The sequence below is a fragment of the Temnothorax nylanderi genome, unplaced genomic scaffold (assembly GCF_030848795.1).
Source record: "Temnothorax nylanderi isolate EJ_2023f unplaced genomic scaffold, tnyl_v1.0 TNYL_tig0015_pilon, whole genome shotgun sequence".
Lineage (NCBI taxonomy): Eukaryota > Metazoa > Arthropoda > Insecta > Hymenoptera > Formicidae > Temnothorax > Temnothorax nylanderi.
This window is the reverse complement of record NW_027249077.1, coordinates 997,525-1,015,738: the sequence shown is the minus strand read 5'-3', so window position 1 is coordinate 1,015,738 and position 18,214 is coordinate 997,525. Positions and strand designations below refer to the sequence as shown.

Here is an 18,214-nt window from a genome sequence, read left to right as displayed (position 1 = left end):
GATAATCATTTTTGCGCGTTTTTCACGAGCGTATTTTCCATACGAGAGAAAGCCCACCCATTCTTCCATTCTTATCCTCCGTTCCCTCGTGTGATATGTTTTTCACGACGATACGAATGGGACGGAGGTTAGTGTTACATACTGCACAGTTCGCGAACTATCTGCAAACTCTATTCCGAAACGTGATCGTCCTCATGGAATTCCCTAGCGTATCTCGAGATATTGATTTTGCGACACGATTTGCCGGGGATGCCCACAGCGCCGCATACTCGGGGAAATAAATCCGCGAATGGAATCTAGGTGGAGGAAGGAAACGTGAGAAATCGCATTTGGTAGATTCTATGAGACTTATCTGCCATCTTGTCGATTATTGAAAATCGGCTAACTCATTCGTCACGCCGGCGATGCCAGCCTGAGCGGGAGGGAGATAGCGCGGGAGGAGAAAAGCGACGGAAAAGGAAGGGAGGACAAAGTGAAATAGACTAATCGGAGATTCGACGGGGCGAGGGTAAAAAAAACCGCGAACCTCGGGAGATCGGTAACATCGCATGAATAACCAGGAGACTCGCATTAAGTGGGAAACATTCGTGTCGTTCGCCATCGCCTTATGGTTCCTTATTGATTTTCGCTGATGTACTCGGCTATTAGCTCGCATCGTCGCTTGATGCCAACTAAGACGATTATATGCTCGTCAGAGGATATTTGAAACATATTCGCAGTCTACGAAGACATCAACGGTATCGGAGAAAAATCCTAGTTTATATAAAGTGTCATTTTCTTTCTTAATTGAGGGAAAGTCTTAAAAGATCTGAGACTTAAAGCTTGAGTGCCTCAATCAGCACGCATTAGAATATTCTCTTCGTTTCGTCATGCGAGCGTTGGTTCTTTTATAGATGCATAGACGTCTTCTTAGCTCTTACGGAACAGCTTCGTGCGAGCGTTCGCTGAATCGGCGTGCAAAATTCTGTCAGACAGAACCAGTTCGTCGTAAATCCGTTCACGAAAGGCGTGAACGGAACGACCCTCGGTATAACTCACGAGATTGCGCGATATCGGAAAGTCCTCGAGTGTCGCTGGATATCTAATGTCGTCTTAAATACACACGCCGCAAGTCGCAATGACAGCCTTCAAGTCTAAACTATCGGAGGAATCGGATCCCGGCCACCATCAGGTGCGCATAAATAAACAACGAAAAGGGTACGCCGGCGGGCTAAGAGATCCGATCTTAATATCCATAATGGAGAGAGTGCTTGACGATGATTTAGATAGAGTCATTTTACGGCGGTCTGATCTAACGACTACTTGACGCCTGGCTCTCTATATTTTCCGTTTCAAGGTTACTTAAGCGTATTACGGCAGCCCAGCCGTCGTCCACAAGTGTAATATATTCATATGCAGCCTATAATCAGACTATAATTGAACTGTACTATGGAATTATAATTAAATTTAGCGAGTGATTTAATTTATCAGCGTTCACGCGTGATTAATCACCGTAATTTGTAAAAGCTGCAAAAGAAAAACTTAACGCATATAGCATCTAGCTCCGCGGTTTAATAAAAACGGGACAATTTTAAGGTGAGCTTTTCAGGAGAAGCGAGCGCTTCGGGAGTTCTCTAAAGGAAATTCGCCGGTATTAAGGTCGACGTCCATATTGACGAAGGTCTTCGAACAATAACGGCCGTCGATCGTTAAATCGGAACGAGCGTAATAAAGCGGCCGCCTGATACGCGTAAACCCGGGTTATCGCGCGTTCACTCCCACGTCTCTTTTACCAAGTTGATCGATATATCTCAATATGCGGGTCACGCGTTGATCATCATCGTCGAACGATCAACGCGTAAAATGCTAGGTAATAACTTCGGCGAATGAAATATAACGCGCGTAATGTCACGACAGTATACCAACATCGCTCGCACTTCCGTGTATTTAATGCGCTCTAACCCATAAATCTAACATCTTTTCGTTATTCGGTCCAACGAGCTTGACGCGATAACCAAGATGACAGCTCTCACAGTAGCAGCGTCTCTTAAGCCGTTCGGCTATTGCCTGGGTGACTTGCGTTCGAGTCGGTAAGATAATACAAATGATTGACGGCCCACTCTCGTCCCCAAAAGGGCAGCTAACGATTCTGTGGTCAGCAGACTGGAAGAGAGAGGGCGGGAAAGTGTGCTATCAGCGGAAAGAAAGTTTTGTGATGAAAATATATCAGAGTCGTACTTCCTCAAAGTGAAGACAGGGAGAATTACTTTAAGAATCTTTCGATTCTAACGGTTTCAAAAAGAAGTTAAAATAAAACAAGACGTATACGGGTATAAAAATGGTACGACCGGAAACGAAGAAAATAACCGCGCGCGACAAAGTAAAGGAAAAACAAATTCGATGCTGGTTTAGTTATCGGTGATATTGATCGTCATTTGCATTTTGTTGCAGGTAACAACGATACCGGACGAGGACGAGGACAATTTCAAAATGCCCAGGGCTTCCGTGGTACATATGACGTCGACGGCGACGAGGCCGCATCACATGTCACAAGTATATCATATATCATCAATAAAGTTATTAATTCGTTAAGTTTACGCTAATAATAAATAATCGTCTTTATATCAATTAAGTGTGAAATTTAGATGACTATCGTATGCAACGTATCTCATCAGAGATTTGTCAAAGGCATAAGAATGGCAACAAAAGAACAGTCCATCGAAGGCGCGATTTTGATGTATTCTTCTCGTGGTTCTGTAGCTACTGAATTTCTAACGCGATTATGGATATTTTTACTCAGCGCACGCCGGCAATTTGTGCCCCTCCGGCATCGGTGTTCGCAAGACGCGGTTCTTAAATAATCGGACGGGCGGAGTGCGACGAATTTTTTTATTTCTGCTTGGCGAGGAACCATATTGATATGCAAACACCGAAGATAGCACCGAGCGTAATTGAGTGGTCCGGTTTAAAATGGATATCGCGCACGAAGGCCTTTCGGGTAGGGCAGGAGAAGACCGCCGTCGTACACCCACATACACTGGGTGCGCACTTAACACAGCATCACCGAGACCAACCATCCTCATAATCGTATAAGCGGGAGTCGACTTTTAAAGCTCGTTTTTCCTCTCCCTTTCTCTCTCGTCTTTACCCCACAGTCGACTAATAGTTTTAAGCTAATGGCTCCCCCGGCTAACTTCGACCCGACGCTCTGACGCACATCCCCCGCGCTTGCGGAACTGCTCCGAGTATTTCGCACGGCTCGATGCAAACGAGCTTTTAACGTCGTGCCCGGGAGTGAGAGAGGATAGGCAGAAAGAGAAAGAGGCGCGCAAAAGAAGGGTACGCGAGGAAGAACGCCCAAAAATAATATCGCCCGAAGCGTTTCGGAGCGCGAATTTCTTACGTTCGGAAGGGAAATACGCTCTCGTCACGTGAGCGCGCGAGAGAGTATGCGTGTTTCTTTTTAGCTCGTTAAAATCCCCCGTGTGTGTCGTTAATAGAAACCGTTCGCCTGTATCAGCATTGCGGGGCGATATCGCGCGGCGGCTCGCGCGCAGATAAACACGGCTCGTATACCCTTAACGTATCTCGTAAACCGTAATTAATATTCCAAATTCTCCATCACCGCTCTAAGAAACGGGAAACATATCGGCGCTCGTTACCGTGCCTAACATTTTCTTGAATGCGCTATTCATCGCGCGGCCCCGATAATTAGTCGAAGAAAGCGACTCAGGCCGAGCGCGCTCGTAAACTCATGTCCATTACCGCTGTTGCTGCTCGCGCATACCGATATTATAACGAATAATTAAAATTGACGGTATCCGACGTGTTTTCTCCGCGGTCTGCTCGAGCCATCAAAAAAGTCGACGATGTATAGTTGAAGATAAAAATTATTACGGAGATTAATAACAGATTGATAACAGCTAACAAATCCGAAAGCTACGCGCAATTTGCTTTTAACTGCAAGGCACATAGTACGAATTCTCGCGACATGTCGGCTGAACTTGTACCTCGACGTACTATCGTAATTACAAATCTCGATAGCGTCGAAATGGAAAGCGGGGATATAGTCGTAAATTTGTCCTTCCCCTCCGAAGTCAAGACTTTATCACCGTGTACCAATTAGTCGGTAAGGCGCGCAGAATTATGTTTTAGATTACATTATAATTTTCACACGGTCAACGGACGTAGACGAAGGAAAGAAAAGAAGGTCTAATTGCAAAGCGGCGCTCGGGGCGATACACGCCTTATTATCGTCCAGGGGAGACGACAGTATCGTGCGCCTCTCTGGCGAGACGATAGAAAGGTTACACATGGCGACACGTCCAATCGCATAATACGACCGTTTACGCTCGCTGCTCCTAATGGCGAGAGAGATAATTGAAAGTGCATGCAAATTTATGTGGGATCGGCGGCGCCGCTTGAAATTCCTTATCGAATACGCGCTCGTCGTCCCGCTCGCCGCGAATATGAGTTACGACGGGTCATCGCGCATTAAAATCGAACTACCGGCACTTTCGTTGCTCGCATTACGCTGTAAATTACACATCCACGTCGAGAAAACGTCGAAGTTTAATACGAAATATCAGCGAATTTTTATAATCGATTATCGTGAGTAATGTGGCTTTATGGATTAACGCGAGCGCGTTGTGTTTTGTGGAACAAGATAAATGATAAGTTGTCTAAACGAATAGACTGGATAATAACGCGAATCAAGAAACTAGAGTTGCGTAATGCGATGGAAGTGCTTTCGAAGCAACATTTTTTAGTATTGTAGTAAGAGATCCAGAATACAGGAACGAAATTTTCTGATTTACTGTAATGCATTCACATAATATAAATGGAATGGAAATTACGTAATATTTTAGCTTTATATTTGAGTACTGCTATTGTTTCGTAGTAGTTTTCTTATTTCTTTTGGTCTACTTATCTCGCAAAACTGATAAAACAATGGGAATCGGGATACCAATAAGATAAGTTATCGCATTTAAGGTAAATGTACCAACGCCTGGACACGTATGTCTGGACATTTTTATCATTTTAGTCCTTAAATAAGTTAAAACGCGAATTAAAATCAAAGATAAAAATATTTTTCTTGTATTATATTTTTATCTTTGATTTTAAAATTCGCGATATACTTATTTACAAACTAAAATGATAAAGGTGTCCCAGACATATGTCTTAAGTGTCCAGGCATTGGTACATTTATCTTAGATTCGGAGATTTATGCACCATAAGAAATGCACGCGTACCGTGTAAAGATATCTACTGTGCAAAAACAAATAGACAGAGAGCTTGGCGCAGATATTCTTACGTCACTCATTTCTCATCGTAAGCTCGCGAATGCTGAGCGTGCATGCGGTGACAAAGATAAGACGTCCAGAAGAGTTAGTTTGACGTTTAAGTTCAATGAGTTAGTGAAAAGAGTCGCGAATTTATACATATATATATCTTCCTGCTGTAAAATCGCTACAGAATACTAATCTTGTACTTCCACACGTTCCAAAAGTTTCGTCACGAGATTATCCCTCACAAAATTATACGTTGTTTAGAAAAGCGATACACGCCCGCGGTTGCATATAGACAATATCCACGAGAGGGAACTTACATGCGTTCGGTCGTCGCGTGAAGGATGCGTATATAGCGTCGCGGTACTTTGAAATTGAATATGTGTATGTTGCAGATGTATACATATGCATGCACATAAATGTAGGGCCACGCGAAATGTTTAGTATTCCTAGCGAGAAGCCAAGCCAGCTTTCAATTTGTGGCTAGCAATTTGTTCGTCGGTTGCACCCCCGTGGCAGCACGAATTCGCGATGCATTCACTCTAGATGTATAGTGTGCATTACTGGTGCATCATGGTACGCGATGGACGGATTTATACCCAGCGTTACATTGCAGTTTCACCGCTATTCAGAATGCTTTTCGACGAGACGTTATAAGATGAAAATTCGACAAAAAAATAAAAACAGAGTACGCCGACTCGTGTTTCTATATCGATAGATTTTCGATAATGCGGATGTAGCGAGTCGAGATAAATCCTTTTAAATTGAAAACGTGCGCGCAATGCAAACGGAAATATCACACGAGGTGAACGTAGATCACATCGTGGGAGTTACGACTCCTTTCGACGCTACCGGACTCTATGATCTTTATAGAGCGGTATGCGTCCACAAAGAACGCGGTAAAATGAATACACGGGCGTAAGTTTCAGTCACTCGTCGTAAAATAAATGAAGTTGACGTTCGCACCGGTGGCGGTGTGTTACACCGCGTTCCTGCATAAATTCTTTCGCGTCAGCATAAAAAGACCATTTTCACGCGCGAGTTCATCAAAGCCTGTTTATCTGGATAGGTACTGGCGACCCTGGCACTGTCTATGGGAACTCTTTCCTCCGGTTTGGCCAAGGGTTACACCTCGCCCGCGTTGGACTCTATATTGGATAATCAACCGCCCCGTCTTTATCAATCACCCAACAATGACACGTGGTAAGGAGATCTGCTACACTCGATAACTAAATTATATAAATATAAGGTAAGAAAAACATTCTCATGTTGTACGGATGAAAATCTGTCGCGTTAAATAATATCGAATTTCAATTCGAAACGTCGACAGACGTGGACAATTATATCCACGCTGTGGCTTTATTCGAGCGTTACGTTCCTGGTTGCTAATTTCGGGATGCGTCTACTGCACGACGACAACACGCGAACTCTACTGAGAAGCTGTTCACAAATAATACTCGACAGCCGAGACGCGGCTGCCAAGAGCGATTACGTTTGCACCTGACGTCCGGCCCGGACACTTTGGGAACAATACGCAATATATCGAGAGTGTCTCCTGGACGCGCCTGAATTACACCCGGCGCGGCGTCCAGACAATATGCCGATTCTAATCGCGCTTACGGTTTGTCGGCAGGTTGGCTTTTTCGGTTACGCAACAGGAAGCCTCGTGGGTCGCGTCGCTGTCCATGCTGGGCGCCTGGTTCGGTGCCATGATCGGCGACTGGATAATGCGGAGAGGTCGTCGTTTAGCTTTACGCATGACATCCTTGCCCCTGGCGGCAGCCTGGGTCTTAACGTGCGTCTCACCGTGCGTGGAATTGGTGTACGTCACAAGTTTCATCGGCGGGCTTTGCTGTTCGGTCATCACCATGGTGGCGCAGGTAAAAAAAAGACTCGATTTAATTGATTTTTAAACTACTCGGTCGACGTACGAGCAAATTTCTTTCGGCAGGTGTACATATCGGAAATCTCGATCCCGGGCATCCGCGGGTGTTTGTCGGCGATGTTGAAGGTGCTCGGTCACGTTGGTGTCTTGCTGTCATACATAGCCGGCACGTATCTGAATTGGCGGCAAAGCGCGCTACTAGTGGCCGTCGCGCCGTCAATGCTCTTTTTGGGGACTCTCTTTATACCCGAGACACCGTCGTACCTCGTGCTAAATGGCAAAGATGACGAGGCCGCCAACAGTTTGCAGTGGCTGCGCGGAGAACATGTTGATATAAGACACGAGCTGCAGGTGATTTTCAGATTTTTGGAAAACAGATAACTTTCAGAATAAAATAGCTTCCTTCTCATATCTTTCTCGAATTCTCGATGCAAATCGACGAGAGATAATTCGATAATTATTATAAATAAATAATTGTAAATTCGGGATGGTTAACGATATGCCTTCAGGTCATCAAAACGAACATTCTGGCTTCGAGGGCTAAGCAGTACGAGCTAACTTTCAAGAACAGTATGTTTACACCGAGGCTATACAAACCCATTGCTATCACGTGCGGCCTGATGTTTTTCCAGCGATTCTCAGGCGCGAATGCATTTAATTACTACGCGGTAATCATTTTTCGACAGACCCTGGGCGGAATGAATCCTCACGGAGCGACCATAGCGATCGGATTTGTACAGCTATTGGCCGCTTTATTGTCAGGTACCACAAGCAATATTAAATAATATCGATAATACTCGGCAATATTAAATTCCGTAATTAATGGGATTATTATGATCGTAAATGAAACAAATTATTCTTTCTCTTATTAAAGATATTGCTCGCGTTTGTCGTATTTATAAACGAAATTGTCTCGCCCGCAGGATTTTTAATCGACATAGTCGGCAGACTGCCGCTTTTGATAGCCAGTACAGTTTTCATGTCACTGGCGCTCGCCGGGTTCGGCAGCTACGCGTATTACGTGTCGCAAACGCAAAATCTGGGCTACGTGGACTCAGCGGTGGTGGGCCAGCACGACTGGATACCGCTACTCTGCGTCCTCGTGTTCACGACCGCCCTCGCCCTGGGCATATCGCCAATTTCTTGGCTATTGATTGGCGAACTATTTCCGCTGGAGTACCGCGGCCTCGGGTCCAGCATTAGCACGAGCTTCAGTTACTTTTGCGCGTTTTTCGGGATCAAGCTCTTTATGGACTTCCAGCAGGTGAGCAGACTTTCATTTTCTTACTTAAGACACTGACAAGTTGCTTGGATTATGAAGACCAAGTTTAGAAACTAGGTTCAGGATTATAAGATTTTAAACGAGAAAATCCATAAAAAGGAACATTACATTTTGTTTAAACAACGATATTATTTTGTTAGAGTAATTCGCCCAGATATAAAATTTTACTTATCCAATACAATAGTACTTTCTACAATTAACTAATAATTAACTTCTGTAATCCTGTAATTAATAACTTGAGTAGTGAGAATTTCCAACTTTTTATTTTAGAGTCTCGGTCTACATGGAGCCTTTTGGTTTTACGCCGCCGTGGCGGTCTGCGGGCTATGCTTCGTAGTCTGCTGCGTGCCCGAGACGAAGGGCAAGCAGCTGGACGAGATGAATCCGGATTATGCGCAAGCACGGTAGTATAAGGCCTCGCTGACGGGGGGTCTCTCGAACTTAGAGAAGGCGAACAAGCCTTTACCGGGAGGCGCTTATCCGAACGAGCACGATCCGCGGGATCTCTACCGCAGCGATCCGTCAATCGCGACTTCCAGCATCGCGATGCCGTCTGCGCGCGTCGCTCACCGCAAATTGTCGGATTACTGCGGCATCTTCGCCGAGAAGACCAATAGAATCGGCAGGAACGTGGAGAACTTTATGCAGTCCCGCGGTTTGCTACCGATTCGTCGCTCGATCGACGAAACGTTACGTCGTGACGCGCTCGGAATTAACGGAGACGTGATCAGAAACGACCCTCCGCCGCGAACCGATCGAGAAACGAGCGAGAACCGTCATCGCCAACAGGAGAATCGTGATTACGAGCGGCCGCGGAGAAACGGCGGACAGAAGAAACGCGTGGCGTATTCCAATAGCACTTATATCCGGGACCCAACGCGAGTCGACGCGAGTTACGTTCGTCGTTTTAACGAGATAGAGCCCCGTCGCGCCAGAAGGCGCGAATACGCGGAAACGGATTACGACACGGCGGACACCTGGAGACGAGAGCTGGACCTCGCGAGAGGGGGTCCGTGTGTCTCCAAGCCGATTCTGAGAAACGGCATCAATCACGGCGGGGACGAGAGGTCGTATTATTCGACCCTGCCGCGGCGCAGCAGGACCATCAACTTCAAGGATCAAGCACGCGACTCCCCGGAGGGAGGAGGACGGCGCGCGTATCCGAAGAGCCTGCAGGATCTAACGGATTTGAAACTCGACGACGTCACGTATCTTCCATCCGCCCGCGGTGGGGATGGCACTCGGGAGGAGAGACTCCTCGACGACAATTATCGTCGACGTAACAGGTATCGTCGAGAGGAGGACGAGCCGCCCTTCGACGACGATTATCTCAAGCTTTGTAGAAGCCTGTCGAGATTAGATACGTATCCGCGAGGCGGTAGATACGGACCGGGCGAGGTGCACTACGAGAGGGAATGCAGAACTTTCGGCAAGGACACGGTCGCCTTCATTTACTACAAGACGTGCTATTTATGATCTAAAGAGAAATGCGATAAAAACGAGCGGTCGGGAGTTCTCTCATCGATAGACCGTCCATCGATACGCGTGGCTCACGATCTCAAGCAGATATGCGCGAACGGCCGATTGGCCGTCTCGAATCTTTCGTTCCGGACGCATTTAACGAACGGAAGCATTTTCTACTCTATAAATTGGCTTAGATTTTTGTGTTAAGTCGATCATAAGACTTATCAGCAGTAGAGATCGATATACAGAAATTCCCTTCCTCGTCAGATTCATATCGTTTTAATAATAACATATCTTTATTAAGATGTAAAAAGGATTTACTCGCGTGAGGAAAAAAGAAAGACACGAAGAAAATAATTGAGTAACCGAGTCACAAATTGCCTTCACGTCTGGCTTTAATAATTAAATCGTTTCTCGACTGATAACGAAGTTATATCATCGAGCTTTAAATAGTTGCTCTTACGTAACTTTTCTAAAAAAAAGCGTGATAACGCTTTTTCTTTTAAAAGTCATCTTACAGAGTTAGATTAATTTTTTTATTTGTTATACACGACATAAATTGTTATGCTCATTCCGCACTGTCTAATTACTTAGTATCATATCTCTTTGAAATATTTTTAAAGATGCAAATAATTGTAAAAAATGATCAAAAACGATACCAAATAATACCTACACATATATACTAGCATCAGATTAGATCTAAAATCGTAACGTGTGAGCTACTACATGCTTGTCGTACTATCTATTTTATATTAGTTTTCGGATGAGATATAGTTTCTTTTTCATCAGGTTGAATTAGATTCTATGATAATAAATTTTTGATAATATTCAAGACTTATTCGCGTCAAGAGGCAACACACTCTCGTATACCGTACTTTCCAAGCAAGAAAGCGACAATATATTACGCGAATAAAAATATTTATAATTATGTATGCCACGAGTAAAACGATATTAACAGAGTTCTTAGAATAGACTCGATAGACTGCTCGTAGACTGCCAAGCTAGTCTTTCTGTAAAGTAATCGATATGCAATGAGTTTGCAATAATTTCTGCTACTATATATTTTTAGCAGGTTTACCTAATGGTGTTCGAGCACCATTTCTTTCGAGAATATCGCGATGAGCCTCGAGAGAAAGAGTAAAAGAAAATTACCAACGCTGAAAACGATGTTTTTACAGCCAAACAGTGAGCTACTGGGGCATTCGCGTTACTAGAAGGATACGACAATATATAGTGTATACTTTTTGCAAAATGCTAAATTTTGCTAAACTCAGAATATCTCAGGCCTCGTTGCGTAGCACAGGCGCCAATGACTTAACTACGACAATATCGATTTGTAGATATATCTACATATGTTTCATATAAGATGCATATTGTGTACATTGGTTATTGTATATTATATATACATATATGTCTCTATCGTATTCGTGGAACTTACGCAATTAGCGACAATACGATGCGATATAGCCGACAAACAAATTCTCGACAATACCACAAATTGCTAATTTCGCGAAGCCGGTAGAGCGAAATTCGGTACTATTAGCTTTATTAAGAAATCATGCATATGTACTACGTGTAAAGTTGGAAGCAGCTATGCTAAATATCCGCGGATGCGAGGGCGAATCCCTCATCTGCGCAACTAATGTTCGTTATTCCTTCAAGTCTTCTGCTTTCGACGATTTCCTGCATATCTCAAAAGTGTAGCCATTCGAATGGCGAAATCGCGATTAGACGAAAGTCATAATGATGTATGTATTTTATATTTTTATATAGTTTGTAGAATAACGTCGAGAGAGAGAGAGAGAGAGAGAGAGAGAGAGAGAGAGAGAGAGAGAGAGAGAGAGAGAGAGAGAGAGAGAGAGAGAGAGAGAGATTTACGACGAAATATTTGTTAGAAGTCGACTACACTTTGTGGAAGACAGTTTATGTAACTATGCACAGAAAAAAAATATTCTTGATTTGAAAATATATTTAGTTTAAAGTTCCAACAACATGGAAATCTTGAAATGAAATTATATTGCGTTAAACGAAGAAAATTTGCTTGAATGAAGTCATTATATAGTTCAACCAAGAAAAAAAATGTTGAAATAAAAAGTTGAAATTCTAATAAGAAGATGTAGATTGTTTCGTATATACGCAAGATTACTATAAGCTTCTTATAAGAATTTCAACTTTTTATTTCAACATTTTTTTTCTTGGTTGAACTATATAATGACTTCATTCAAGCAAATTTTCTTCGTTTAACGCAATATAATTTCATTTCAAGATTTCCATGTTGTTGGAACTTTAAACTAAATATATTTTCAAATCAAGAATATTTTTTTTTCTGTGTGTATACTGTGGTAATTGTCACGGGGAAAAATTCCCTTATAATATCCCTTATATCAAAACTACATAATATCGACGAAAAACAAAATGCTGAATGTATAGTATAATGAATCGGATTTGATAGACTGACATACGATATGAAGAGGAAATTTTTCGTCGTGCGTGCCGCAAACAGAGATCGTCTGTAATTATCTATCGTACCCGTGAGTCATATCCCTGCCATATCCTATACGTAACGAAGTGTATGAAAGTCGCGGAAGCACATTAAATCCCTGTACTTAAATATTTTCGCGTATTTCTGTAGACAGTGATCGATCGATGCGGCGGGAGAGAGAGAAAAATCTGCGTTTGCGCAAACTATATCGATTCGTAAAATACATTCCATTTTTTATACACATAAAAGACACGTATATGATACGCGAGAACAATAATATTGCCAACGTCGAAATCGTAAATTCGGAAAACGACATATCACGTAAGAAATAATATTTCGGTACCGGCATTACTGTCTACAAGAAAACAAGTACACGCTACTTCCTATGCAAAAACATCTTACTAATTATGTTACATAGAGTGTTTTGAAAAAATATATATCAGTGCATTCTAATTAATATTTTATCGGAAAAAATTTCGGTATGATTACTCTTCAATTTTTTAATATTAAGCCTAGGTAATCAAATCATTTTTTTTGCTACAAAAAATAATTCAATCATCAATTATCTAAGCTATGGAAGTATAATTTGTTGAATTATCAATACATCTACGAATGTTTAAGCCAGTCAAAGGACAACATTACAATGGTATATATATTTTCAAAGCACCGTATATTTTATGCTCAAGGGCTTGAATGCAGTATTGAATAACGTCTATATAATTAGTTTTAACGCGGTGCAATACTCGTGAAACGAGTATACGTAGGATATACGATCAACTTCCGGATTTTACGTAAATTGTAAAAAATATGATAAGATTATCTCGTTCTTAGTATACCGCGCCGAATAAGCGAGCTTTACTATTTGCCCGAGTGGCATATTGAATATTCGCAGCGACCACATTGCGTCAGATCTTCCACACGTAATAAGAAAAAAAAATAAACGAAAATCTCCTCCTTTCCCTGTAGGTATGTTAAACTATATCGAACAAAAATCTGCACTGTGCACTCTCGTGAATTGAAAATTTGTCGTAATATGTAGCGGTAATAGTGAAATTCCGGAATCAGATTTCGCATTACTGCACGTTTAGGATCACGATAGTCCCGATAAATAGATGTCTGTGTCGCGTACGCGGTTACGTATGTGCTCGAGTGCGAGAAAACTCGTGGATGAGTGTGCGTGTAATTGTGGATTAACGATGACAGCAGCTTTTAGACGTGCCACGGTATTATAAATTTACCCCTTTGTCCTTTTTATGCAAAACGAAAAATGGCAAACGTTAGAGATCGGCGAAGACTGTAACTCGAGATTGAAATCTTAATCCGCATTAGCGAATTAAAAATACCTAGCGCGTTGCAATCAGATTACAAGTAAATAGAGATTCAATCTAGGAGTTCGAATTTATATATTACACGCGATATACTATATCTGAACGTGATCAGAAAGCTTTCTGCACGGAAAGAACGGATCGCGTATATAATTCTACTTAACGACAATAAATTCACTATACAATTTATTGACAATAAACAATTCAAATGGGAATTAGCGCTGGCCGTCGCTAAGATGATTAAATCTTATATGCATATTATATCCTCACGGATAATAAAATTACGAAGGCGTATTTTCAATGAAGAGAAAAAGAGAGAAAGAAAGAGGAAAGAGAACGGAGTAGACAAAAAGAAATAAATATATATATACACACACACACCGATCTTGTCTATAACGAGCCACGTTTAGCTTCGCTTGCTAGATTTAATATTTTTGTAATGACGCCTAGGGGTATATATATATTAGCTGTGTGTATTTGTACCTTCATAGAGTTAATATTTAGACTATTACTACTCTATCGTTGCGTCTCTGCAATGCGACGTAACGGGAAAATCAACTTGAACGACGCGACGGAGCGCGTAATATCGTATATAAGAAAGAATTACTTCTCTGCGCGAGGGTGAGACAAGACTGCTCGTCGGTTTCTCGCCGAACACGAACTCGAATTCTACCATCGAATATATAGGATATCGATTCTCCTACGCTTTCTCTTCGACGTAACGAGAACACCAAGTAATAGGAAACTCTTTAATTTGTTTCAGAGACCGGCCATTACGTTCGTTTAATTAAAATAATAGTGGCACAAACGCGATCTTGCCGACGCGACGACGGTGGTTTATTGCTTTAAAGGGGGAGAATACGTACCCCCTCGACCGGCAATACCGTGTATTTATGTTACGTATAAGTATGTACTTAAGTGATTTTGTTAGCGTTTGCGTTTACACCTCTCTAGATATAACGAATGACGTATTGGATATACAATCTCGCTAATACTTACTTCCGGTGGAACCAACACTTGCGTGTTTGTATAGAGACCCATATACACATGTATAAACGCCAAAAGAAGAGACAAATTATGAAAAAAAAGATAAGTATATCTATTAATTGAATTAATTTGTTGCCTAAACCTCTCATAAACCTTATATTCTTTAAACAATGTTAGAAAAATACAAGTGTACAAAATCTATAGAAAATTAAATTTCCAAATTATTCACATTTGGAAAACTTTTTCCGAAAAAAATTTAAGACAGCTTATGGCATGTTATAAAGTATTCTTTAAAATACCGTTAAATTGCACAGATTTTCAGTATTTTTATGGATGCAAAAAGAAAATGGATAATGAACTTTTTAATTACATTATATTTTCGGAATAATACTGTTTGATAATTTTACAACTCGAATAATTTCGTTTTTTTACTTATTCTTTTGAGTCTCATTTTTCTGTTATTTTGTAACGCCTAGAGATCTTCAGCAATTTGGAAACTGGCAATGATATCGATTTTTCGAGGTGTCGAGTAATTTCTACGGCCGATTTCTAAAACTTTGAAAGCAGGCATTGAGAGTATCGGTTTAATCGCTTTCGCTACGAGTTGGACGCAAAGTTCTACAAATAGCTCAGCTGCGGAACGAGCTTCATTGATGCGTGATCGGAGTTTGCTCATCTGCTGCTTCACACCATAATGCATCGTATCTCTATGTTACAAATTAATAACGAATTAAACTACAGCAATTTAATGCATCATTTATATACACGTATGCTTCTTAAACCATATGGTTAAATATGGTAATTGAAGCGAACTGTCCATTTGACTATTGGAATTAACAATCCGTAGTAATAATTATTTTTTCATCCAAACTAATCATTGAAATAATCAACCGCAAAAATAACTATCTAAAAAAACTTCGAATAAAAAAAATATTAGAAAATGCTTCGATATTGTAATATCAAAATATATCTTAAATAATTTAAAAAAATATTTTCCAAATAAAAATATTTTCCACCGTTGAACTTGTGTACGTTAATTATTAAATTTACGAAAAAAAATCTCTTTCGATACAATTAACACTTACGTTCATTTTCGCAATCTTATTGATGCAATTTAATGTAATATGCAGTAAACCAAAAATGAGTAATATATATGATGTACTTAATATAGACACTCTCTCAACGCAGAGAGCCACTGCAGTTCGACACTGCATTCTTTCGTTTAAAAAAAACATTAGTAGAAGAACCATTATAACGGCGCGTATTCAAAGGTTTAATAAATTGCAAATAATAACAAGGCGTTTTGTCGCGAAATGGATTTCCAAATGGCCAAGCAGCGGCCATCTGTGCCAACGGCCGCGTACTAGCTAACGCTGCAGCACAGCTCGAACGCGAAACTTGCGAAACTCAATTCGAACTCGCGGACGCTAAATCGCAGAGGGAAAAACGTACTTACCAAGCTGCGGCACCGACATGTATGTCTCGCAGTCCACCAGGAACTGTCCCACCTGCACGGCGCCGAGGGCGACGACCCGCTTCGTCAGGAACTCGATGGTCTGCGGCCCGGTGCGGTTCTCGATCATCGGGTACTGCTGCAGCCTGCACCGATAGCACACGCAAATCACTCTTTCGCTCACGTAGGATCGGACGGGCGTCGTCGATCACCGCGGATAACCCGGCGCGGCGCGTCGCGCTGACGGCGCCGGGCACACGTGCGACATAACCTCTGCGCGTCTCCCGGCGAGACGCGACACGCATCTCTTTCTCGTACGCGGCCGATCGCGCGATAAGGAATCATGCGTATTTTTAGAGACACACGAATATTGCTACTTACACAGTGACACCCATCCTGCGAGCCGCGTCGTTGTCAGACACCGGTCGAAGAAAATGTCACGACTTTCGCGAGACGAAACCCGGACTCCGGAGTAGCCGGCGAACACTTGTCGGCTTGTCGCGCCCGCTGTTACTCGCGCGTGATTTGAAACGACTGCGACGTCACGCCGCGACGCCATCCGACTCGCGTACCGAGAGGCGCGTCTCGCCAAGTTGCAAACACTCGCGAACCTGGGGATAAGGAAGAAATCTTTACAAATGATACAATTTAACGTTGATTTTCCATAAAGCAGAGATTGTGAGGAAAAGAGAAGAGCATATATACAAATAAATTTGTACCATTTACGACGAATTACGACGAATGAACGAATGCCTGTTTTAATAAATCCTTTAACGAAAGACGGAATATATTCGTGGACGCACACTTGAATTTGTTCGCACTCACGATGTTATTCGCACGCAAGCTCGCTCGCTCGTTCGCGATCGCGACTGGGCCTTCGTACAATCACGGGAGGACGTTAAACGCGCGCGATCGTTCTCTTCAGTCGATCAATTAATTATTAATTCTCGCGGTTAATGAGAGCTATAATTTATTAGAGCACTGTCTCGCGCGATTCACTCGTTCGGAGCAGGAATCGAAACGGAGGAGACGTGACTTTTGAGTTGCCGTCTCACCGCGACACACGGGACGACGATTGTCTATTAAGATTTAAATGTATCTTGCTCCGAAACATTCGTTTTTCACGTACAGTTCACTCACTGATCACGGAGCACTGCGGGAGAACCGTCAAATCATATTCGGGAGGATGATACTACACGGCGTCCAGCACGGCATTCCGCTCGTTGCAGTCGACACGAGAAGGAACGGAGTATTCGGCAGTTTCGGCACACGCTCAGCACGCAATTCTTTGCAACCGGATTTCTTTTCGTTGACGAGATTCACGAGAAAGGAATACACGACCGACAACGTCTCGCGCCGATATGAAATGCGTCGCGTATTGCTTGCGTCGCGCCGTCGCGCCGTCGCGCCGTCGCCCCGCCACGCCGCCGTAAAGTCAGGAGCCGCGATTGGCTGCTCGCGAGTCGAGCCCCCGCGTCCCAGCCAGTATCACGTACGAAAGCTCTGAGCCGCCGGCGAGCGGCCGCGGCATATCAGACGGTTACCGTTGAATTAATTCAATTGAAGCTTTGAAACGACGTTACCTGCAAAGTCGGTGCGTGGCCTCGCGGTTTGTTGTTTTCGTCGGTGCTCGGCGAGGTTTATGTTCTATCAACGCCTGCGAAAGTTGCTCATTATCTCCGATCAACCAAACGGGTGTCTGACTAGCCGTTTGACTCGCGCAGTAGTCGCCCACCCCATCAGCCCCACCTCGTACATTTCGTCGCCACTCACTCGCTGGCTGCCATCCACTGCCATCGTAACGCGGCAGACACGAGACGGACCGGCTCCCGAACGAGTGGCGTCGTGACTTATAATTGGTGAGAGTAATATGTATTAACTTTACATTTATTGTGCGCGTGTGTGTTTGCCGCAGTATTTATCGCGTAATTCGGCGTGATGATTCTTGAAAATACGTATTTCACCGAGGGGCAATTCATTCTCGAGTCATGATTTTTAATCGTTCTGTAACGTTTGCAATCGATATAAAATCGCGTCAAATAAGGGCTACGTTGTATAGATAACATTCC

General features: G+C 42.8%; 2 protein-coding genes across 7 annotated transcripts in view; one reads left to right on the top strand and one right to left on the bottom strand.

Annotated features, from left to right (window-relative positions):
* The window catches only part of LOC139768259 (facilitated trehalose transporter Tret1-2 homolog), a 65,152-nt gene extending 50,341 nt beyond the window's left edge, over window positions 1-14,811 (top strand). For all 6 annotated transcript variants that reach the window (XM_071698274.1, XM_071698271.1, XM_071698273.1 and 3 more), the window contains 7 exons: window positions 2,431-2,532; window positions 6,337-6,470; window positions 6,901-7,147; window positions 7,219-7,503; window positions 7,662-7,914; window positions 8,076-8,416; window positions 8,705-14,811. In XM_071698274.1, coding sequence (XP_071554375.1) covers window positions 2,470-2,532; window positions 6,337-6,470; window positions 6,901-7,147; window positions 7,219-7,503; window positions 7,662-7,914; window positions 8,076-8,416; window positions 8,705-8,842 — 1,461 coding nt within the window. In that variant the 5' untranslated portion in view covers window positions 2,431-2,469 and the 3' untranslated portion in view covers window positions 8,843-14,811. The remainder of the gene's footprint in view (window positions 1-2,430; window positions 2,533-6,336; window positions 6,471-6,900; window positions 7,148-7,218; window positions 7,504-7,661; window positions 7,915-8,075; window positions 8,417-8,704) is intronic.
* LOC139768262 (mediator of RNA polymerase II transcription subunit 20-like) overlaps window positions 1-17,493 on the bottom strand; it is a 79,415-nt gene extending 61,922 nt beyond the window's left edge. Inside the window, exons 1-3 of the mRNA XM_071698277.1 lie at window positions 16,865-17,493; window positions 16,527-16,756; window positions 16,149-16,291 (exon numbers count right to left, since the gene is read on the bottom strand). Coding sequence (XP_071554378.1) covers window positions 16,149-16,291; window positions 16,527-16,540 — 157 coding nt within the window. The 5' untranslated portion in view covers window positions 16,541-16,756; window positions 16,865-17,493. The remainder of the gene's footprint in view (window positions 1-16,148; window positions 16,292-16,526; window positions 16,757-16,864) is intronic.
* Window positions 17,494-18,214: the final 721 nt, after the last annotated feature.